The sequence below is a fragment of the Electrophorus electricus genome, chromosome 5, assembly GCF_013358815.1.
Source record: "Electrophorus electricus isolate fEleEle1 chromosome 5, fEleEle1.pri, whole genome shotgun sequence".
Taxonomy (NCBI): domain Eukaryota; kingdom Metazoa; phylum Chordata; class Actinopteri; order Gymnotiformes; family Gymnotidae; genus Electrophorus; species Electrophorus electricus.
The window spans coordinates 15,226,825-15,250,690 of NC_049539.1; the positions used below are offsets into that span (position 1 = coordinate 15,226,825).

General features: G+C 49.9%; 1 protein-coding gene across 2 annotated transcripts in view; it reads left to right on the plus strand.

Moving 5' to 3' along the window:
* LOC113576062 (vacuolar protein sorting-associated protein 13B) overlaps positions 1-23,866 on the plus strand; it is a 219,085-nt gene that overhangs the window by 83,833 nt on the left and 111,386 nt on the right. For both annotated transcript variants that reach the window (XM_035525874.1, XM_035525873.1), the window contains exons 20-22: positions 6,871-6,983; positions 8,307-8,445; positions 16,885-17,012. In XM_035525874.1, the coding sequence (XP_035381767.1) occupies positions 6,871-6,983; positions 8,307-8,445; positions 16,885-17,012 (380 nt within the window). The remainder of the gene's footprint in view (positions 1-6,870; positions 6,984-8,306; positions 8,446-16,884; positions 17,013-23,866) is intronic.

Here is a 23,866-nt window from a genome sequence, read left to right on the forward strand (position 1 = left end):
TCCTCTGAACGTATACACGAGTAGGATAAAAAGGCTAAAGAGGCTCTCGGGCCCACCATGCTTACTACTGCATGCGCTGACAAATGATGCAGTGCCTCGTGCAATGTTTTATCTCCCCCTTCAGCCTCTGGGCCTCCTAAACCGTGCCAAAAGAACCCCCTACCAATAACATCTAACCCAAGCCCCACAGCCAGTGCCATAGACTAAACCCCTCCAAAAGAACCCTCTACCTATAACATCTAACCCAAGACCTACAGCCAGTGGCATAGACTAAACCCCTCCAAAAGAACCCTCTACCTATAACATCTAACCCAAGCCCCACAGCCAGTGCCATAGACTAAACCCCTCCAAAAGAACCCTCTACCTATAACATCTAACCCAAGCCCTACAGCCAGTGCCATAGACTAAACCCCTCCAAAAGAACCCTCTACCTATAACATCTAACCCAAGCCCACAGCCAGTGCCATAGACTAAACCCCTCCAAAAGAACCCTCTACCTATAACATCTAACCCAAGCCCCACAGCCAGTGCCATAGACTAAACCCCTCCAAAAGAACCCTCTACCTATAACATCTAACCCAAGCCCTACAGCCAGTGCCATAGACTAAACCCCTCCAAAAGAACCCTCTACCTATAACATCTAACCCAAGCCCCACAGCCAGTGCCATAGACTAAACCCCTCCAAAAGAACCCTCTACCTATAACATCTAACCCAAGCCCCACAGCCAGTGCCATAGACTAAACCCCTCCAAAAGAACCCTCTACCTATAACATCTAACCCAAGCCCTACAGCCAGTGGCATACACTAAACCCCTCCAAAATAACCCTCTACCTATAACATCTAACCCAAGCCCTACAGCCAGTGCCATACACTAAACCCCTCCAAAAGAACCCTCTACCTATAACATCTAACCCAATAAAATTATAATTTACTTATTAGCCTGATAGTTTTTACTCTGGCCATACTGGAGGCTGTTATCTGGCTGTCCTGTAAAGAACATGGTGAAACAGGACAGACCGGGATCGGTGAAAACGCATCTGATACAGATGTCGCTGAGCAAGTTGTGACAGCTGGAACTGAGAAGATTGGAACTTCGATCCTGGCTGTACTCTGTGTCAAAGAAAGAGAGAAGAACAGTCACTAAAATCAAAAGCCTGCCCTTCTTCTCTCCATCTCCATCTCTCTCTCGCCCTCCTCCTGCCTGTCTCTCTCTCTCTCTTTGTGTTCTCTTCATCTCTATCTGCATCTCTTTCTCTTTGATCACTGTCACAGCAGTAGGAAAGTGTGCAACTCTTCAGCTCACCGTTTTGGTTAAACTCAACTCATAATTCCTTTACGTGCAGATTCCAGGGCTACAGCTCTCTGTGCAAAACGGCCAGGTTTTATTTAAAAGGGATTATGCCTCTGTCGTTTTGCCTTTTGTAAAATGTTTATTTCTCCAGCCCCACATTTGCCGTCAGTCAGCACCAGGTGCCTTTGAAGTGCGTGTTTATGGTAGTCGCCATGCTAGTGCCTCACCGTGTTTTGGTAGTGGAGAGGTGGAGGCCCTCGCGGCTCGAGGGAGGCGTTTCTCCACATCTGCTCTCTTCTTTTGCCATGAAAGATGAATATGGAAACAGTGTAAAAAAAAAAACAAAACGCCTTTTCAAACTGCAAGATGAGAGGTCCGTGCGGTTCGAACGCAGGGTCAGGAAGGTCCCGCACAAGTGCTTTCAGGCTCCTGCAGCCCACCCCCCTGCGGGACACGCCGAGCGTGTCTCGGCTAGGCAGGACTGTGTTAGGATACTGCTGTGTCCACACTGTTGCCTTCTGCCTCCGGGGTGCGGGGACTAGCGGCGATGGCACAGCCATGTTCTGTAAGCTGTGACTCTCATTCAGTCTCGCTGCTCTGGGGTGAAGACAGCCGTTGCAGAAGGTCTGGAACTGGCTCAGGCAGGCTTGCGCTTCTCCCTCCGTGGAGTTGCTCCCGCCCCGCGGTTTTTAATGACTGATCTCACTAAACCGCAAACATGGCTAATTCACAGTGAAAGCTCATAGCCTATAGTTTTATTAGTAGAATTTCCGAAGCACTAACTGGGGACTGCGATCTTTAACTTATTATTCATGACTTTTGCTAAAATAAATCCTGGGTGAACTGTTTCTGTACGCACTCTGAGCCAGGTTTCCCTCTGAATATCAGATATCAGTCAGATTCTGTTCCATCTGACTATGGATGGTCCTCTCTCCCTCTCTCTCTCTCTCTCTCTCTCTCTCTCTCTCTCTCTCTCTCTCTCTCTCCCTCTCTCTCTCTCTCTCTCTCTCTCTCTCTCTCTCTCTCTCTCTCTCTCTCTCTCTCTCTCTCTCTCTCTCTTTAACACCCCACCCCCCCAGCTTGATCCCATTAGCTGTAAATGGCTAAATGGCTTTAATGTGGCAGTGCTTAGAATGTGTTTAAGAGGAGTTATTGCGGCCACTCTGTAGGCAGACGAATGAAGAGTCAGTATCTGTTCCACACTCCTTTCTTCTCTCTTTCCCATGGAATTAATCCTCTCATCATGTCCTGCAGTCTTTATTTATTGTCGTGAGCAGCATTCTGTCGATTGCGAGTGGTAATGAGGAACACACCCTTGCCCCGCCACACAAATGTAGCATCTCTGCGCAGGAGGCCGTGGTTTGTTGCAGGGCCATCTTTCGCCTGTTTCTCCCCACTCTGCCTGCAAACACAGAGTGAACGGTGGAGTCCAGCTGCATCACGTCATCTGGGGCAGAGAACAGGCAGCCATGAAAACAGGCAACCATGGGACTTTTCCCAAAGCAGAATGCAGTTTGCATAGAGTCATGCTACACTTATTGTCTCCAGTCGGGCCGTCAGTCAATTAAACAGAATTAAACTGTTAACTTGATCAGTTATTTTCCTATTTAACCTGATGGTAGCGTGCAGAGGGCCTGTGGACCAAGCCTTGTAACTAAAGGCGTGTCCCTGCCTGGTGACTCAACTGCTCATCAGACTGTCCCTGCTACCAGGAGCCAAGATATGAGCCCTCTGTTTCTGTGCCCTTGGTCACTTAACCAGTCCTAGTACCCCAGTTTCACTGAGTAAAAACAGCATTCTTAATGGAAAGCTTTCCCAACATGAGTATAGTACTAAGCTTTAGTGAGACTGTACATTACCTGCATTACCCATTAGCTAATCGCACCGTAATAGTGAAGCAGGTTTGCTGCAGCTCACGCAGGGCTTTACATGGTCAGCCCGTCAGTCGCTGGACTCAATATGGTCAGCGTCTCAGCTGCTGGACTCGACATGGTCAGCCCGTCAGTCGCTGGACTGTGTGCTTCTGCTTGTGTGCTTCACCTAGACTACATCACCATCTCTGAGCTCTGCGCACAAATCAGGCTTTTACCTGCTAGTAACGGCACGACAGGCTGACGCCCACTCCATCGTCTTCCTCACTTTACAGCACATCTGCGTGAGGTCCATAAACAAACAAACCAGAATTCATGAGAACCCATTTATTCCCCTCTTAGTATTAACAACGGTGACATAAAGTCTTCAGTCTATGTTCTCCAGGCAGCTGCTTAACAAATGACACATACTAAGTAGTACTAAACTACCTTTCCCCAGCCTTAAGAAGACGGGTAGTGTCGTCCCCAACTAGCATGCTGGCACATTGATCAAGTGCTGCCTTCTGGCCAGTGAAAATGAAAGCTGCTCACCTATGTGCGTGTGCGCGTGCGCTTCCTGGACTGGAGTCATTGGCCCAGAGTGAGAGACAGGCACAGGCCAGTTGATTGGAGAGATCTGTTGATGTGGAGGTGAGCAAGAAGAGCAAACGTTGCAGTTGTCTTGGAAACGCTAAGAATACAAATGAACAGTTTTCTTAAAATGGAATGATCTGGAGTCGGTTAACTTCACACGCCATATTACCCGCTCTGTGTAAGGGCTGGGGTAATGGGAGTAGCCTGCTGTTACGGTCTGCAGTCATGATGATGTAGCGTAATAATCGCCATCCTGCAGTTGGCTAAAACGCACACCTGTGTAGTCGATGATCCTTGTGCAACTGCCCTAGGAAAAAAAAACTCCCACATCATTTCTTCGCCTAATCTGCATTCTGCCTGCAGTCAGTGCACCCTGTCTGACTCCAGTTCCCAGACTGGCGCCGGCCTTGCCGTGGTTGGCGCCGAGTCCTGATGGAATGATGGGAAATGTAGTCAGTCCAGAGAGAGTACGGGGGGAGTGGTTAACACACCCTCACCCCATCAGGGTCTTCAGCTAAGCCTTAGTGCAAGGCTTTCTTTTGTCTTCTGTCTCTGTTGGCAACCATCTCGCTCGGGCTGTAATTTACAGTAAAGGAAGGACTCTGTTTTTTTTTTTTTTAATGGAGGCTAAGGGCTGCGCTATGTAGGGAAATAATGCGGAAAGTCAATCAGGAGCTGGCTCACCTTTCTGTCCTGCCCGTCGCGGTCTCTTTGCACCTGATCTCCTGTCCTTCGTCGCGCGTGGGTGCGGGCCCTTACAGTGCATCCATCACTCCTGCATTGCTACTGGGAATTCTGTCCCATTAATAGGTCCTTTATTGTGTGGGTAGTGGATGAGCGTGGGAGAGAGAGATTAAAGGCCGGTGAGCTGCAGTGAGTATTTGTGAAGGAATTACATAGGAAGCTAGAAAAACAGCGTTATTGTTGTCACTGGGTGGGTTTCATTACGGCAGAGGCTAAAGGATAACGCTTACGTTTTTATTCGTGCACGCACGCATGCACGCACACTCACACTCTCATACACGCACGCCCTGTTTTTTTTCCCTGTCCACTGCAGTTGTAGAGTGTTGGAAGAAAATCACCATTTCATCTGTCACTATCCAATCCACCTCTAACGAATGAATTAGACTAATGTCTACTTGTTCCATCAAGAACACTTCATGTACCGAGGCTAGTTGGCAACCTGATGTGATGTTTGAAAGGACAAAATGAATGAAGGAGTCTATAGACACACTCTGCATATGTGTGTGTGTGTGTGTGTGTGTGTGTGTTCGAGTGGGTGGGTGTGGCTGCTGTTGTCAAGGAGGCCACTGTTCTCCATCTCTTTGTTTTGGTTTAGCCATGCAAACATTTAGCTGTGTATCTGTCAGCAGATATTTTTGATGTCCTGTTCTTCTTTGTTCGTATTTACTGCTGAAATTAAACCGGACAGCAACTGCAAGCGTAATTGTGTCTGTGCTTCAAGCTCGTTTTTCATGTTGCCCTTTAGGCCTTTAGAACCTGAGTAATGGCAATAAAGCATAATTCTTTAAACGAAGCCTTGTTTCTGTCACGCTAACATGATGTGGACTCATACTGGCCTGCATTCGGTGGAAGCCTCCAATAGTGTCCTTGAGCACAGTGAGGGTCAGCTACATCAAATGCACCAGCGTGGACATTTCACAAGGACTCTAGACCAGACAAGCAGAGAATAAGTCTTATAATTACATCGTTATTAAAGTAATAATTGTAAAAGGCATGATTTATATTTCAAACAGAAATGAACCTTTTTTTTCTCTTAATAAATATAAAAAAAACATCAGATCTTTCTGTCTTTTCAGCTCATTTAACTACGTGCGCTTGTGTGCGTACACGCGCACGTGCACTTGCCTAACCCTTGATTGTATAAACCGTGCTGCTTTTTGAATGCTTTTGTAGCATGCTTTTTGTAAACGCCAACCCTTGAAGTAAAAGACTCCAAAAGCCCCTCTAAAGAGTTTCGGAACTCATCTGTGGGATGGAGTGTTCTCTTATCGGAAGAGTGAGGCATTCCGGCCTGCTCTGGAGAGTTCTCCTTAATCCCAGTGGCATGGGAGTGATTATGGCTGCACTCCTGGGCCATTAGATCAGGCCAAGCCTGGTGGTGAAGATTATTATTTAAGAATCAGCTAAACCCCCAGAAAGTCTCGAGTTCCACACACATTTATCAAAAGAAAATGTTATTTTTGGCTCTGCGTGACATGCTTTGAACGCTTATATGATGTGTAGTGTATGTTGGTGCCAAGCAGGCGATTTACACACCCATTACATCTGTGTGTGTGTGTGTGTGTGTGTGTGTGTGTGTGTGTGTGTGTGTGAGTGTGATAGAGAGTGGGAGAGAGATAGATAATAAAATAATTAAATAAAAGCGTAAAATTGGTCATAATCAGTTTCACAGAACAGAACATTCTGTGAGTACTAGTGAATCTGCAGGTGAGTGTGGTGTGTTGGTGTGTCAAAGCCGTGTGCTGCCTGTAACCAGCCTGCCTGCCTGATGCCACATTTTCTGAAAGGCATCACAGGACGTTTTCCCTTCATGTATCGGTCATCCCGCACTGCACGCAACTGTTCACGTGCCACCCATGCTGCAATGGTATCCAAGGAAGTGACATCACAGTGCATAATTTCCTCTTGTTGGCTTTTGGTGTGAAGTTTCCCGCCTGTCCTGCTGGAGTGCTCTGCACTTTCTCAGATGATGGACCAAACCCCAGCCGGTCCATGAGCCAGTGCGTGTGTGTATGAGTGAACAAAGGGTTTCGGATGTCATGGTGTGTGTGTTGTAAAGCAAACCTGATTGAGAAAGGCAGTTAGGCTTGTGTATGTGTGTGTGTGTGTGTGAAAATAATGCAAATGTTTGTGTAATAGCAAATAAATACAGTTATTAAATACAATTAAGTTGTTAAAAAAGAACTGGATTATTTATGACTATAAATAATATTAATCTTAGCTATTTTTGTGTCTGAGTATGTGCATGTGTGAGTGGTAGGCCATGTATTCTCCCAGAATGTGTGTGTTGTGGTGATGTGTTCCAAATCTGATGATAATCATTGTGTGTGTGTGTGTGTGTGTGTGTGTGTGTGTGTGTGTGTGTGTGTGTGTGTGTGTGTGTGTTGTAGGCGCAGTGCTTCTGCTCAGTGTGCAGGGCATTGCTGTGAATGTGGATCCCGTGCTGTCCACTTGGCTGCTGCACCAGTCTCAGAGACCCAGCGGCAGCCGACAGACACAGCAGGTAGGATCATCACTTTCTCTCTCTCTCTCTCTCTTTCTGTGTCTGACTCTGTGCCTCTCTGTGTCTCTGCCTCAAGTTCTCGTCTTAGACACAGTGTAGATAACCCTCGACTTCTGTGGCTGTGTGTGCCTGCTGCCTGTTCACTGCCCTGCTTAGGCTAATTGGAGAGCGGAGAGAACTGCTCACGCGTCTCTGGGATGAGACCCGCCTGCTACCCCTGCAGACAGCGCTGCCGCAGCTCTGCACACTCTGCTGGAGATTCAGTCGTTTACACGCAGATAAGGGTGTGGGGTTGATTGTGCTGTTTCCTGCATGTGTGTGCTAAGGCTTTGGCTTTGATGAAGGTCACCGCAATCCATCCTGGCTGAGGCCATGGCTAGGGGCAGGGGCAGGGGCAGGACCAGGGCTGGGGGCGGGGCCGAGGCCGGGGGCGGGGCCAGGCGCTGCAGAGTACCACATCTGCCAGAGGACGAAAAGGTGAAGGACTACATGAGCGATGAGAATGGAAAAAATGCGAAGGAGAGAAGGACAGGGAGATAGGGGTGACAGAGGAAAGGAGCGAGGGATGAGAAGCACAGGGGAGAGAGAAACGAGACCCTGGCTGTGAGTGCGCAGGATCAGTAGAGAGAGAGCAAGAACAAAGCAGATCCAGGTGGCTGTCACCAAAACAGCAAGACTCAGCCCTACTAGAATTTGCAGTAGTGGGGCCGATGTTTTGGTTTTCGGTCTAGATTGGAAGGGACCATAAGGGACATGAAGAAATGGAGTATGTCTTGATTACTCTGGAGGCAAAAGCCTGTCTAAAAATGAAGTATTTGACCAAAGACCCTAAGAAGTATAACACTAGCGTTCGCGGTAAAGGCGTAGGATGTGATAACACTAGCGTTCGCGGTAAAGGCATCAGAATGCATGAAAGGTTATATATTGCAGCTGATTGTTTCCAACGCTCAGGCTAAGCTCAACATGAAGACATGTTCTGCTGGTTTGTGTGTTCCCAGGTCATGTGCTGTGCACACGAACACACTTTGTCACACTGGTGCCACCTCACACTCTTATATGTTAGGACATATATTAAAAAAACCCGCACACACACACTTAAACATGATATAACGGCACTCTCCCTGAGAGTAGGATAAGGTTCACTCTCTTCCAATCCCAGTGTAACTTATTGCTAGTGATCATTATTATCGCTCTCTCTGTCTGTCTGTTTGCGTTAGTGGCACAGTGATGGTGTGCTGTAGATGCCATAGATGTAGACTTTTGTTAAGGCTGAATGTGTGTTTTGTGCAGGCATGCGTTTTATCTCCCTCTCTCCTCACTCAGGCTGCAGGCGGGGTTCCCATGGTGGTGATGAAGAGGAGGGAGGATGAAGCATCAGTCGGCAGCACTCCACTGGCCAAGCAGCTGTCCAATCAGGCATCAGACTACGCCAGCAGCCCAGTCAAAACTAAGACCATAACAGGTACCCTAAAACACACGCAGGAGAACTACAACCACATAGGGACACGAAGACATCGCTCTAGGTAAAGGGCTTATATCTCTCAGGTCACAGCAGCAGTGTGGTAAAAGCCTTAGGTTAATGTAGCTGATACTGTTCACAGTGGCTGTTTCAAATGAAGCAAAAGCTCCTGACTGCTAAAGACCACCCCACACACGCATACACTTCTCGCTGTTTAAGGTTTGTTCCCAGAAACACTCCAGTCTCGAGGACAGTATGGCTAAGGGGAGAGACGGCAGGGTTGAGTTCAGTTTGTACTGCTTTAGATCTCTTAGTGCAGTCCCTTTTAGACAGTGCACTTTGTCTTTGGCTTGTTATGATGAGAGATAGCACCACTGCGATTATCTCACACGTAATGCTCCATTAGAGTTTGCGTGTGTTTGTGTTTGCGTGCACGTGTGTGTGTGTGCGTGTGAGAGAAAGAGAACAGTACAGCTTTGAGGCCTCGATATTTTGTAAGTTTAGTTATTTAATCTGGCTTGATGGCTTTTCCAAATCCCAGCAGTGTTTAGGTCTCTCGTCGCCAAAGAGCAGAACTTAACATGACTTTCAGTAAACACTGCCCGTAGAGTTCTCCCGGACAAACAGGCCCACGCATGCGCGCTCGCAGACACACACACACACAGATACTCCTTCACACAAACACTCTCTCAGTCCAGCAGGCTGCAGTGTGTCAGCATCGCTTACAAAGCTGCACTCGTCGAGGCAAACAAAATCCGGCGCTGCCCTCCCAGCACTGCGCTGACATAAAACTCAGCGGGGGCGGGCGGAGCTCGCTGCAGGTGTGATCCCAGCATGCCCTGGAGCACGGAAGGAGTCCGGGTCGCTCTGCCTTCAGCGTGAGCCTCGACCGCCCCACTCCTGGTCGGGCTCCTCCACTCCTCTGGCTTTGATCTGGAAGCAGAGGCTCTCGCAGCACAAACTCCCTCTAATGGCCAGGACCAGGACCGTAAGACGTAGTACTTAAAGAACAAGATGTGCAGAACCCGTTTCTGACACGATACTAACGTGCCACACCCTGTTAATGCGGTTATGTCTATAATATTGAGCCTTAATACCAGCTGTGGAGGTGATATGGAGCAGACAGGGCTGATGGGGCCCGGGCCGGGGGGGCGTGTCCACCTGGGCCGGGGGTGGGGGGGATGTGTCCGGCCTGGCCGGGGGAGGCGCCCATGCCAGCCCTATGTGGCACACTTCCAAACTGTTTCCGAGTGTAATCAAAAGTCAGAGAGGGTAAGAGTGGTTCTCATTACCCAAAAAACAGCAGGATGCCGTCAGGTTACACGGGCTACTCAGCACATGTGCGCGCACAAACATACAAACACACACACACACACACACACACACACACACACACACACACACACACTCCAGAACTGGGCTTAACTCCACTTCCTCCTCTGCTGCAGATTCTGTCCTTCCTGTAATTAATAGTCTATTTGATTTGTGTGTGAAGCGCTTGTGCAGTGCATGATTTAAGTCTAATGAATAAAACCTGAGTTCGGCATGTGTGAGTAGCCGCCGGCACGCTCCCCACATTCGCTCCACTCCACTGTGTTCTGGCAGAGGGTGAGGGAGTTTGCTGGGTTTGGTAAGTGACAGGGTGAGGGAGCTTGCTGGGTTTAGTGTGTAAGAGGTTGCGTGAGTTTGCTGTGTGAGGGGATGAGGGAGTTTGTGTTTGCTGTGTGAGAGGGTGAGTGAGTTTGTCTTGGCTATGTGAGAGGGAGTCTGTTGTGTTTGGTATGTGTGCGTGTGAGTTTGATGTATTTGGAATGTGAGCATGTGAGTGAATTTGCTGGGTTTGGTATGTGAGCGGGGTGAATTTCTGCTTTTTGCATGTGATGGGATAGTGAGAGTGTTTGGTATGTGATAAGCTGAGTGAGTTTGCGTTTGGAATGCGAGAGGATGAGCAGTTTGTGTTTGGTATGTGAAACTGAATGAGTTTGCTGTTTTTGGTATGTGAAAGGATGAGGGAGGTTTTCATATGGGAGAAGGGAGAGTGAGTTTTGTTTGGTATGTAAGAGGGAGAGTGTATTTGCTGTATTTAGTATGTGAGAGCGTGAGATGTTATTGCGACTGTTAGATTGGATGGATTGTGAGTGGGTGGTGAGGTGAATGTGGTTTAGGGCTGAAGCGATTACTCAAGTAAGTCAATTACTAAAAACCATCTTTGCATCAAAAACCTTTCTTTGCATCAAAGCTTCATTTAATCCATATAACTGTATCCACGATAGTACTACGCCCCATTGTGCCTTGCGTGACGTATGCGCAAAACATCCATCAAGCCAAAAACAAATGTGGGCGCATACCAAAACGTTTGCAAGGTGCTATTGTGTTACTTATACAGAAGAAGGGAGGGAGGCTGATATGAAGGAATGAATGACCTCCTACTGGAAGAATCCAGTATCGGCACAGCAGTAAGGTTGAGGAGGGTCTAGTGAAGACGGTAGGCAAACATGTTTACTTGCTGGGCTCCAAGCCTTTAAGTCAGTCCAAGCAGTCGGAAGCATCGCGCTTGGGTTGACCGGAGAGCTTCACACAGCAGCGTGCTCGTGTGCGCTTATTGGCCATTTCTCATCATGTTCATTTCCCGAGCCGTCGGGTTTTACGTTTTCGGATATATGTCGCAGGCGTTATTGTTACGGCAGTGGAGTAGGTTTTGTTATACACAGTTGTAGTTCAAATGAATGAATGAGCAAATACACCGTTGGGGAACCACCTGTTGTACGCAGGGGGAGTAAAGAACTGGCGTGTTGTGAAAAATCTAGAGAGCTTTTTGCTTTCACACAAATGCTAATACCTGCAAAGGTTAGGGAAAGCAGCAAATGGCAGATTACTTTTTAAATCGATTTTACCTGGTTTATGTTTTTCATCAGACTGTTTTGTGTTTGCCATTCATATCGCCAGTGTACCTTCTACGGTTTATTTTTGTGTTAACACAGCAGCTTCGTCAAAAATCATGTTTATCGATTCTTGTGTTTCCGAATGGATGTTTCACACATATCCTGAAACAAACATGAAAAATAAAAAGGTCGTGTGCAAAATATCAATGTTTAAAGGTGAACGTGGTGGAGTGGATGTGGGGTGGTCTGGTGGTATGTAGGTGGTGGTGTGGATGCGTGGTGGTGTGTAGCGGATGGTATGGATGTGTAGTGGTGTTGAGATGGTGGTATGGATGTGTGGTGGTGCGTGGATGGTGGTGGTGTGGATGCGTGGTGGTGTGTAGGTGGAGGTACGGATGTGTGGTGGTGTGTAGCGGATGGTATGGATGTGTAGTGGTGTTGGGATGGTGGTATGGATGTGTGGTGGTGTGTGGATGGTGGAGGTACGGATGTGTGGTGGTGTGTAGGTGGAGGTACGGATGTGTGGTGGTGTGTAGCGGATGGTATGGATGTGTAGTGGTGTTGAGATGGTGGTATGGATGTGTGGTGGTGTGTGGATGGTGGTGGTGTGGATGCGTGGTGGTGTGTAGGTGGAGGTACGGATGTGTGGTGGTGTGTAGCAGATGGTATGGATGTGTAGTGGTGTTGAGATGGTGGTATGGATGTGTGGTGGTGTGTGGATGGTGGTGGTGTGGATGCGTGGTGGTGTGTAGGTGGAGGTACGGATGTGTGGTGGTGTGTAGGTGGAGGTACGGATGTGTGGTGGTGTGTAGCAGATGGTATGGATGTGTAGTGGTGTTGAGATGGTGGTATGGATGTGTGGTGGTGTGTGGATGGTGGTGGTGTGGATGCGTGGTGGTGTGTAGGTGGAGGTACGGATGCGTGGTGGTGTGTAGGTGGAGGTACGGATGTGTGGTGGTGTGTAGCGGATGGTATGGATGTGTAGTGGTGTTGAGATGGTGGTATGGATGTGTGGTGGTGTGTGGATGGTGGTGGTGTGGATGCGTGGTGGTGTGTAGGTGGAGGTACCGATGTGTGGTGGTGTGTAGCGGATGGTATGGATGTGTAGTGGTGTTGGGATGGTGGTATGGATGTGTGGTGGTGTGTGGATGGTGGTGGTGTGGATGCGTGGTGGTTTGTAGGTGGAGGTACGGATGTGTGGTGGTGTGTAGCGGATGGTATGGATGTGTAGTGGTGTTGGGATGGTGGTATGGATGTGTGGTGGTGTGTGGATGGTGGTGGTGTGGATGCGTGGTGGTTTGTAGGTGGAGGTACGGATGTGTGGTGGTGTGTAGCGGATGGTATGGATGTGTAGTGGTGTTGGGATGGTGGTATGGATGTGTGGTGGTGCGTAGATGGTGGTGGTGTGGATGCGTGGTGGTGTGTAGGTGGAGGTACGGATGTGTGGTGGTGTGTAGCAGATGGTATGGATGTGTGGTGGTGTTGGGATGGTGGTATGGATGTGTGGTGGTGCGTAGATGGTGGTGGGGTGCTGTGGATGTGTGGTGGTGTGTAGATGGTGTTGTGGATGTGTGGTGGTATGTAGATGGTGGTGTGGATGCGTGGTGGTGTGATAAATCTGGTCACTTTCATTTGCAGGATGTGAAACACTCTTTAAGCCTTTAAAGTTCCACTTCCGAATGGTTCTAATAAAACTAACATCCTGTTTGTCATTTTATAGATCACACTAAAGAGAAGAAACCTAGAGAGACGAAAAAGAAGACTTTACATGTGTAAACAGGGTAGGGCCAGAGCCATGCACTGCCTCTGGTTCCAATTGGCCATTTGGAATGGCTGCCTGGCGCTCCAGCTGTTCCCAGCCAGGGGCTGTGATGTAGCTCATATGCCCTGACAGGACCCTCTCTGACCAGCCTACTCTGCCACGAGTGTGTGTGTAGGGTGTGTTTGGGTGGGGGTGGGGATGTGTGTGTGTGTGTGTGTGTGTGTGTGTGTGTGTGTGTGTGTAATGTTTTGAATGTGTTTCGTGCCTGCGTGTGTGTATACACATGTCTTTACATTTGAGTGTGTGTGTGTGTGTGTATGTGTGTGTTTCCGAGAGGAATTAGTTTGGAGGGTCTCTGATGATGGCTTCAGCCGAAATGCATGTGTTTACTGAACATCACGCACAGCAGACCTTCACATTGTTCCAGAGTGGGTTTGTTTTATAGGCCAGGCCTTCTTGGTTCGGATGTTTTAAGAGCGTTGCCAAGTCCTTGCTGGTTTTGGGATGTGCTGAGAGGCTTTCTAGGTCCTCATGGGTGTGGATGTGCTCCGAGGGTTGCCACGACCCAGCAGTGAGGAGCCCCGGGGGCGCGGGAGCGCGGGAGCGCAGGAGCGCAGGGCGGAGGAGGGAGGGAGAGAGGGAGAGAGGGAGCAGCTCTCGGCCGGCCAGGCCTGTGTCTGCCTGCGCTATAGCCCGCCACACCGCGCTGATGAAAGGCAGCTGCTTTTTACTGGCCACGACCGCTGCCAGTTATGGATAATGTTTTCATTGCGCAGTTATTTATGTAGTTTAATTTTTCACGTTGTGTCAATAATTTATCAAGGTAATGAGGACAGGTCAAGAAAAAAGAAAACTAGAATGGAACGGACCACGCAAACACACAGGCGCGTGCGCTCACGCGTTGGGACACACAGGCAGACTTTCACACACGGGTTTCCAAAAGGGGCGAGAATGTTTCTCTGCTCCCAGCAGAGGTTTGGTAAGGCACGGCCCCCGGGGTGTGAGGTTTTTGAACCCAAAACAGTCCTGGACTGTGGCAGGAGGTTAAAATAAGCCACGCAGCTAGCGAACACGACCCAGCCAGCTCTACGCGTCCCGCTTCCTACTGTCCCGCTCTACGCGTCCCGTCTCCTCCGCTTCCTACTGTCCCGCTCTACGCGTCCCGTCTCCTCCGCCTCCTGCTGTCCCGCTCTACGCGTCCCGCTTCCTACTGTCCCGCTCTACACGTCCCGTCTCCTCTGCCTCCTGCTGTCCTGCTCTACGCGTCCCGCTTCCTACTGTCCCGCTCTACGCGTCCCGTCTCCTCCGCTTCCTACTGTCCCGCTCCTCGCGTCCCGTCTCCTCCGCCTCCTGCTGCCCCGCTCCACGCGTCCCGTCTCCTCCGCCTCCTGCTGCCCCGCTCCACGCGTCCCGTCTCCTCCGCCTCCTGCTGCCCCGCTCCACGCGTCCCGTCTCCTCCGCCTCCTACTGTCCCGCTCCTCGCGTCCCGTCTCCTCCGCCTCCTGCTGCCCCGCTCCACGCGTCCCGTCTCTTCCGCCTCCTTCTGCCCCGCTCCACGCGTCCCGTCTCCTCCGCCTCCTGCTGCCCCGCTCCACGCGTCCCGTCTCCTCCGCCTCCTTCTGCCCCGCTCCACGCGTCCCGTCTCCTCCGCCTCCTGCTGCCCCGCTCCTCGCGTCCCGTCTCCTCCGCCTCCTGCTGCCCCGCTCTACGCGTCCCTTCTCCGTCTCCCACTGTACCTACACACAGTGTCCATGTCCAGGATCCAACTGCTTATCTTAGCTCACACAGTATTGTGTGTCGTCTTGTTTTACTGAATATTAGCTACTATATATATCATTAGTTTTTTTTTTAAGCCTCTCCAGTTATTAAACAGATGGAAGCTGGAGGAATATTCAAACAAACAGCAGCCCACGTCCGGGGGGTCGGGCATTGGGGGGGATTTCATGAGATCTTGCAGCGATGTGTCCCGCTGCAGCTGGAGCCGCACGCACGCCACTCGGCTCGGTCGTAAACCAACAGAGCCGGAACGTTCCGGCATGCTTGCGTGCGGGGACGGGTGGGGGGTGATTTTTACAGCCCTGCGGCTGAGTGCTGTCACAGGGGTGGCGAGTTCCAGCGTGTGGCACAGCCAGGGCCAAGCCGCTTCCTGTCACTGTTACTGGGCCATGCTGGAGGCCTCACTTTCATAACAGTCCAGTAAAGCGCTCGCTTTATGGCTCACTTGTTTTGGTGGACCCCAAACGAAAGGGGGTGGTAGTGCAGAAGGAGCACGGGCTCCTCGGAAAAAAGCAAAAAAAAAAAAAGCCTGTTGATGTAATTTAACGCGTCCGTAAACGTTGGGGAGGGATGGAGTGCAGATGAACAGAGACAGAAAGGGAGCCAGGGAGGAGAGATGTGGATCCTGGTTTGGGCCTCAGGAGCCTTGTTAAGGCTGCGGTCTTGGAGTCCTCACGTTTCGAGCCCTCCCGTCTCTTGGACGCACACTCAAGCACGCGCATGGTACGCTCAAATACGCAAAACCATATTTGTGTCGGTCCTCAGCGCTGTGCTCTCTGGGCAACTGCGTGCATTTAATTAGTCTCCTAAACAGAGTGGCACCCCATGCAAGGGCTATAACAATCGCCACTTTTCTAATTGATCCAAACCACTCCCAGCAGAACTTTCGCTGCACAGTTCTCCGTCACCTTCAGCTCTATGTTTGCGTGTCTTCCTACGCCTCGTCTCCGCATACGGCCTGGATGGCTTTGCTCTGTGCTGTAGAGGAACAGAGTGGGGACACCAGTAACCTAAATTGCTGCCTTAGCTTAGAGCAACACCGGGAAACGCTAAAAACCTGAAATACATGTTTTCTGGCTGTGTGGTTGGGGTTTGGATGGTCACATCAGGAGAGTGGGGAACAGACAGTGATTACCAACCCCAGAGACACACGCAGCTCTGAGGGGTACCCAACCCATCTGGAAGAGGCTGTCTGTCTGTGCCCACACGACCCACATGAGAGACACAGGCCTTTACATCGTTTCTCTCTTCTGTCATTTTTTTTAAATTTTCTTCTGCCGTCTGTATGTATTACACGCACACACGCTCACACACACACACACACACACTTCTGTGGATCCCACCACCCCCTGCGAGGGTCTGATGCCACGATAACGCGTTCTTTCGTCACCGTGGAAAGAGCGGTGTGGTCATGGCAACCCCCCCTGGGCTCTGCTGTTTTTGAGGTATTTTCATGTCGATGACCTCACCGCTGTTTGAGGAGACGGCAGCAGCTGAGCAGCTAACCCTCTAAATCACCCAGTATAGTTAAATGCCTCCGCAGAGATCTCTCTCCCACACACACACGCACTCACTTCTCGCTGATCACTTTAACATCGTTCTCTCAGACTGCATGGGAGAGAGTAGTCCACCGTCCAACCTTCAGGGATAGACAAGTAGCCTAAAGCACTGTGGGAACTGGCGTGTGTTCGTGCCTGTCTGAGATTGTGTAAAGGTGTGTGTGTGTGTGTGTGTGTGTGAGAATAGCTCACTGCAGCACTCAAGGCCTTTGTATGTTTTATGAGTGCTGATTCTCCCAGTAGTCATTTGCTGTACAGGAAAAGTTCAGCAGATTCATGTGATCACCAACCTACAGGCAGGAGACGTGATGTGCTCACTCTGCCATACATTTGTCTGCCGATGTGTCCAGTATGCCTAAAACTGTCTAAAAATGTGACTAAACTAACCTAACTAGACTAACTAGATTGTGTGTGTGTGTGTGTGTGTGTGTGTGTGTGTGTGTGTGTGTGTGTGTGTGTGTAGAATCTCGCCCTCTCTCTATCCCGGTGAAGGTGATGCGGTCATCTGCTGAGCACATGGTGTCTTCAGAAGAGCGCATGAAGGAGCTGATGGCAAGCGTGTGGGATGCTGTTAAACGCCTTACACTACAGGTACAACCCTACACCACCCAACCCAACTCCACCCAACCCTACACCACCCTACCCAACACCGCCTTACACTACAGGTACAACACTACACCACCCAACCCAACTCCACCCAACCCTACACCACCCTACCCAACACCACCTTACACTACAGGTACAACCCTACACCACCCAACCCAACTCCACCCAACCCTACACCACCCTACCCAACACCACCTTACACTACAGGTACAACCCTACACCACCCAACCCAACTCCACCCAACCCTACACCACCCTACCCAACACCACCTTACACTACAGGTACAACCCTACACCACCCAACCCAACTCCACCTAACCATACACCGCCCTACCCAACACCACCTTACACTACAGGTACAACCCTACACCACCCAACCCAACACCACCCAACCCAACTCCACCCAACCCTACACCACCCTACCCAACACCACCTTACACTACAGGTACAACCCTACACCACCCTACCCAACACCACCTTACACTACAGGTACAACCCTACATCACCTAACCCAACACCACATTACCCAGCAGCCCCTTACACTACAGGTACAACTCTACATGACCCAAACCCAAACACAGTACTCAACGCCACCTTACACTACAGGAACAACCCTAAACCACGCAACCCTACACCACCTTACACTACAGCACCCAACACCACCTAGTTAACACTCTCTAATGCAGTGTACCCAACAGCACTGCCAGCCTTGCCCATAACATGTGCACCCACAAACACACACACAATGCACTGCTTGCCTCAGGACTGCTCAACCGACATAAGAACCCAGCCTGGAAGAAGCCTTCTGTCATAATCCCTCACCGAAGCGCCCCAGTCTTGCTGACGTGTGCACTCAAGCTTGCGTGCGTGTGCGTGCCTGCATATGCATGACTATTGGCATGTATTTATTTCCTTGGACAGCCTGAGAATTTTAACCTTTGGTTGGTTCCTTCATTTAAATTTTTTATTTTTTTTTTTTACAAAAATACTTTTGTTTTTAAACAGAAGAGTGCGTGTGTGTTTTGGGGTGGGGGTGGATCGTGGATTGACGAGACTTGTAGAGGGGTTAGTAGGGGCATCTCTGGGTAAACAGAAAATTCTTCTGTTAACTGCTGCTGCCACAAATGTGCACTGTTTGCTATATAAGAATGTTCTTGTTATGTTCCTAAGAGGATTTGAGAATTTATAAATACATTCCAAGAACATCCACATGCATGGCCGGCAGCGTGTTACTTGGACAAGGTAGTTTGATCACAGTGCCGCTATCTGCTCTGAGTTGCATAGTTATATTTCCTACATATTTTAGCGCCAACATAATCACCCCTGCCCGTGCTTTGACGGCCACTGTTAATATATCCTTATTAATAACCCACCCAAGAAACCAGAACTGGATTGTTTATCAATTTGTTTAGTTGGTAATAAATGTGGATAATTTTGTTTGTGTGATTGGATGATTGAGGATGTAGAGGTGATGAGTTGAGGGGTTAGTGTTACAGTGAAAGATGTGCTCCTCCACCCCCTGCTCCTCCACCCCCTGCTCCTCCACCCCCTGCTGCTCTGCTTGCCTCCTCTCTCCCACCGTGTGCTTCCATGCCTGAGATGTTGTTTTTTTTACACGGCACGTGATGGCCCTTTTTAGTGGCTGTGAAACCCAGCAGCAGTGGTTGCTGATGCCCCGAGCAGCCCTGCCCCACCGGGCCACAGTAGGCGTGATGCCGGGACCAGATGAGGTGTGTGAGAGTCACCGATCCCTTTACAGTGTGCTAGACGAGGGGAGTGTGAGAGAGGATCTGCTCACTGACCAAACACTGCCTCATCGGTTCAGATGGTCCGCAGAAAGCAGCAGCTGTAATGGCTTTCCCACACATACCGTCACACACCGCTAATACACATAACCCCCTCAAACACACTCACTCAGCTAACACACACTACTCCAGATCTGCTCACCCAGCTAGTACACTCGCTGTGTCAAACCTGCTCGTTCGGCTAAAATGCATACGGTCTCAGTGTAACCTCACTGACCTAACACTTATGTTCATGTAAATAGAATTCATTAGACTCCATTTGGATATTAACATGGTTTTTGGTCTCTAGCATTAGCAGTGAGTTAGCAGAGGGCATTGTTTAAACTCTGGCTTTGTAAGTGTCTAGGGTTGCCGGTTTTTGCTGTCTGTAGGACCAGTAGTCTGCTCAAGATCTCTGCAGAAATGGTTGTCTTCAATCTCTGCAGTGTTACAGGTGTTTATTCAGTTGAGCTAAGCTACTACTGGCTTCTGTAAAGTTAGCTGCACTGTTGCAATTAGGTGTAAGTGATCTCTGTACAATTTGTGCGTAGGGTCTGCGTAAGGTAAGCAGTTGTCGGTACAGAGTAGGCAAATGTCCAGTAGGTGCTGTGTCATCATTGGAAATTCTCAGTGCTTTTCGCTGAGCTAAAGCACAAATGCTCTGTACAGTTCATTGCACTGCAATGGCATTTGAAGCATTAAAAACTTCAGTTTAAAAAAATGCTTTTTAAACTCTGTCTTTAAGTATTATGAAAAATATCTTAATTTTGGACGTTTGGGGGAGAAAATACTAAGGAGACACTTATTTGTGGAAAGAATGATCTAAACAACATTTGCAAGTATAGCAAGTATCTGCCAGTGCAGTCTGGGAGGTGAGGCATTCAAATACCTCCCTTGTAAGTCTGTCAACAGGATCCTCAATAATGAATTAAAACTCAAAAGGACAAATTCCCAGTTTAACATCTGGGTACACATTACATTTTATTCATTCGTTATCCCAAAACCAGCAGGTTCCTGGGTGTTGAAACTTCGGCTTACGTTTCCCCCAAAGAAGTCAGCAAGCACACGCGATGATGGAACCCAGTGGAATTGTTAGTGCTACTTACTTTTCTCAGAAACTAGAGATTCACTGTTTCTGATATGGTTGAATAATCACTAAATTTGATTGTATAATCTTACCATATGTTTGTATCCTGAATGATTAAAGTGACAAATTTATAACATTTATAACATTCTATGTGATGTTAATTCTGAGATTTATAGTTTGAGAACGATTGATTAATTCTGGTAATTCTGCGGCCTCAGAACTTGCGTGTCCGTTTAAAAGGAACGAAAATAAAATGGTGACACCAACATGCTTACCAGAGTGACACATTCTCTCTTGATCAATATATGCTTCCATGGGGGCCCTTCCCAAACTGTCTGGCCAGTACCCAGTATCATAAACACACTATCGCCAGTGTGGTGGTCTCTTTTATAAGGGAATGGGTGTTTGCGCTTGTTGCTTCTCTTCCGTGACTGAATTGGCAAATTGTTCTTGTTCTTGTGCGTGTCTAAACTTTAAATAAAATGTTCATATATAGTTTCTCTGCACAGTATGTTCCCAACTGCTAGCCGAGTGTGGAACTAAGTCCTTCAGTGCTGTCACACTGGCTTCGGTCTGTGTGAGATCAGCGCTAGTGTTCTTTATAGGGTTTACTGTATTATCAGTGTGAGAGGTCTCTACAGTGCTAGTGGTGTTCAGTCAGTGGAACTTAGATATGACAGCTCTACAGGTTATTGGTGTTTGGTCGGTGGGGCTTAGCTATGACTGGTCTTTAGAGATTAGTGTTGGGTCAGTGGGACTAGGTTATGACTGGTCTGCAAAGAGTTTTTGGTGTTTGGTCAGTGGGTCTTGGCTATATGTGGTTTCTGTAGGCGTGACTGTGGATTGACACCCCGGCCCCAGTAGCCCATCCTGACCTGCGACGGCCGTTTGACCTCCACCCTGGAGACCTGACTCACTCGTCCCTCCCTCCCTACCTCTCTCTCTGCAGGGAGGCTCTGTCACTCTCTCAGCGCTCCGCTCCCTACCTCGAGCCGAGCGAGAGAGGTGATTCTATTTCAGGAATTTTTCAATAATTCCTTCTATTTAACACGTGAATGTGTTCAAGCCTTGGCAGGGCAGCACGTTGCTACCAAAACTGAAAGGGGATCTCCTGCAACAGAGAGGCCGTTGCCATGGAACAATGAAGTAACGCCGCCCGGTGCAGCTGCCATGCATTAATGAGGAGGATATTTTCTCTCTGCGCTGTTTTTTCTGGGAGAGATGGTTTGTGTTTGGTGTGGCTCGCAGGGAGCGAGCCAGATGGTTTCCATGAACAGGATCTGACCCCCGGGCTGGAGTGCCTCACTCACACTCATTACTTCACCCCGTTTCCCTCCTCATCCCGTCTTAAACCCCCTCCGGACACCCCCTCCACCCCTCCCCACCTCTGTCAGGTCTTGGAATTGTCACACGATTTGGGATTACAGCTCCGGTTCGGCTTCCCGGAGACCCCTCGGAGAGCCGAGCGCAGGCGTACGACTCGGAGCGGTCCGCGCCCTTCTCGGTGCATCCTGACCTGCAGGGCCCGTTAAGCCTTTATTTAGTGTCAGCGAAGGAGTTTGGCCTGTCGCATGTCGTTTCGTCCTGGCGACGAGAACAGTAGTGTACTACTACCACCAAACTGCCTGTGGATGGAGCGTGACCGAGTGTGTAAGCGGAAAGGTCGTGCGTTCGTGGGCATTGTGGAGCGGAGAGAGCGGCCCTGCGCGTGCGAGCAGGATAACTGTTCAGTAATTTCCTCTTGCCGGGTCCCCCCTGCCTCCCAAACAAAGTTTGAGTCGAGTCCCCGAGCACCTCTCACGTTCCCCACTGCTTATAGCAGAGACGTCTCTGTTAGTCTCTGTTTGCATCTGATCTGAATCAGCGACGCGACATCGGAGCTGTCGTTAGCCGTTTAGGGAGTTTAGGGCGTCGTCCTCCCTTCTCCTCCGTCCTCCGTGAAGTCTCCGTGACCTCGCTCAGCCCTGATCCCGACGGCCCTTCCCCTACCCGAGCTTTGGCTTCGTTCCTTCTCTCAAGCTGAAGTCACCTTCACCTCCTACTTCGACACACAGGGGTGATGTGTGCCGTAAAGAAAAGGACTGAATACTAAATGACCTGACAGTAAAGGCGTTTTGTTTGAGGAGATGGGACAACAGAATGCTCTAACTGTATGTGTGGAGGTTGTATCTCAAAACATCATGGAGAACTCACATTCTCCTCTGCTCAAGCTCACTGCGAAATCAGGCTGATGAGAGATGATGTCCTGACAGCCCAGGAGGACTAAATGGGCTTCGTTCCCTACCTGACATGCTTCTGTGCTGTGTCCGCTGCGCGCCGTGTCTTCGTTGTGTCCGCTGCGCGCCGTGTCTTCGCTGTGCCCGCTGTAGACTTTGCGCACAGAGACTCTGAGTCCAGTCGGTCGCCGCTCTCGGTCCTCGCACCTGTATCGAGGGCCCGGCAGCGAGCAGCGGCGCTTGAAAGCATCGCGGCCTTAGATCAACAAACGCAGCTGTCAGAGCCCGAACAGCACTGCGGCCGCCGGGCTAATGGGACGCCCCGCACAAACAAACGCAGCCGCCCCCCCCGCCACCGGGGTTTATTTTCCCTGCTTGCCACCTTCACTGCCAAGGCCGTGAGGACGTGGTACGCAGGCGTGTTTAGGCGTGAGTAGAAAGGTGTTTGTGTGTTTATGTGCTGAAGTAAACGCTGCAGAGTGCCATTACCCGTCTTCTCGCCGGCGCGCTGCCTGGGATGCTAAAGCTGTGTTTTGACTGTAAAGAGTCCTTGGGTTCTGAGAAAGGCACTATATAAGTCTAACATTCATTCGTTCATTAGTTCATTCATTCACTCGTATCGCCGCTTGGATCAGAGGCTCGTCCCGGGACTCCAGAGAGACTCTTCACGTCGATGGCCCCGCCACATATTTTCTTCGTTAATGGAATCGTTCACTTTTTTTGTTGAATAGTTTAATAGTGACCTAATCTAATGCATTAGCAATTAGGGGGATATAAAATGGTACGAGCGATTGGAGCTGGGTGGATAAGGGGCTTATGGGTTTTTAGTGTTGGAGACAGACCTAATTGCCCATATGTTTGTAGATTCTCTCCTCTCCTCTACTCTCTCCTTCGATGCGATTACCGCAGGGGTCAGAGTGGCCGTAGGATTGGACGGAGTGTTGTTTATCGTGGCAGTCCTCAAGGCGCTGATCTGGAAGCCAGCGTAGGAGAGCGCGATGCGGTTGCGCAAGCACGTACTGTCCCGCAATCACTCATCTTAAAGCTCGGATTAATATCGCAGGTTACACGGAAGGATAGAACAGGTTTGGGTGTAGCTGCAGCAGGTCGGGCGTCGAGGTCCCGGGCATCTGGGTCACGCGCGCCGGTGTTGAGGCGTCACCTCAGACCGTTGGCAGGTCCCGCGCAGCCGTGAAACAGCCAGCAGAACCGCTGCACGCTCGCTTTCTGTCCCGCAGGCTGCGATTCAGAGGCACCGAGCGCAGGTGACCAGCTCGCAGGACTGATCACGGAACGAGCCCTCTCCAGCCCGGCCTGGTGCACGGACTACAGCCATTAGGAACTCTCCCAGACACGAAAACAGACTCCTCCCTTCACACCCAGCTCTGCTGCTACATCCCCTGCGGGGTGGTAAATGTTCAGAAATGGGGGTTATAGCACGTGTAATGTGCCTGGCCCCCTGATTCTAAATTGGCCAAGTCGTTTTTATTGTGGACAAGTGCCCAGCTCTTTCAGCATCATTTGGCAGTTGACTGAAAGCCCTGCCAAAGCTGATGTTGTCGTAGCCGCTCGCGCGCAGCGCGGGCTGGTCCTGGCCGTCCACCGGGCCGGATGGACTCGGCACAGGGCGGCGGCGAGGGTGTGCGGGCTGCCTGCACAAACACCGCACACCAGCAGCTGCACCTCCTGCTGCACAACTTCAGACTTGTAATTTCACCCCGAGGACACATTCAAGAGTGGCCGTTTTGGGAGC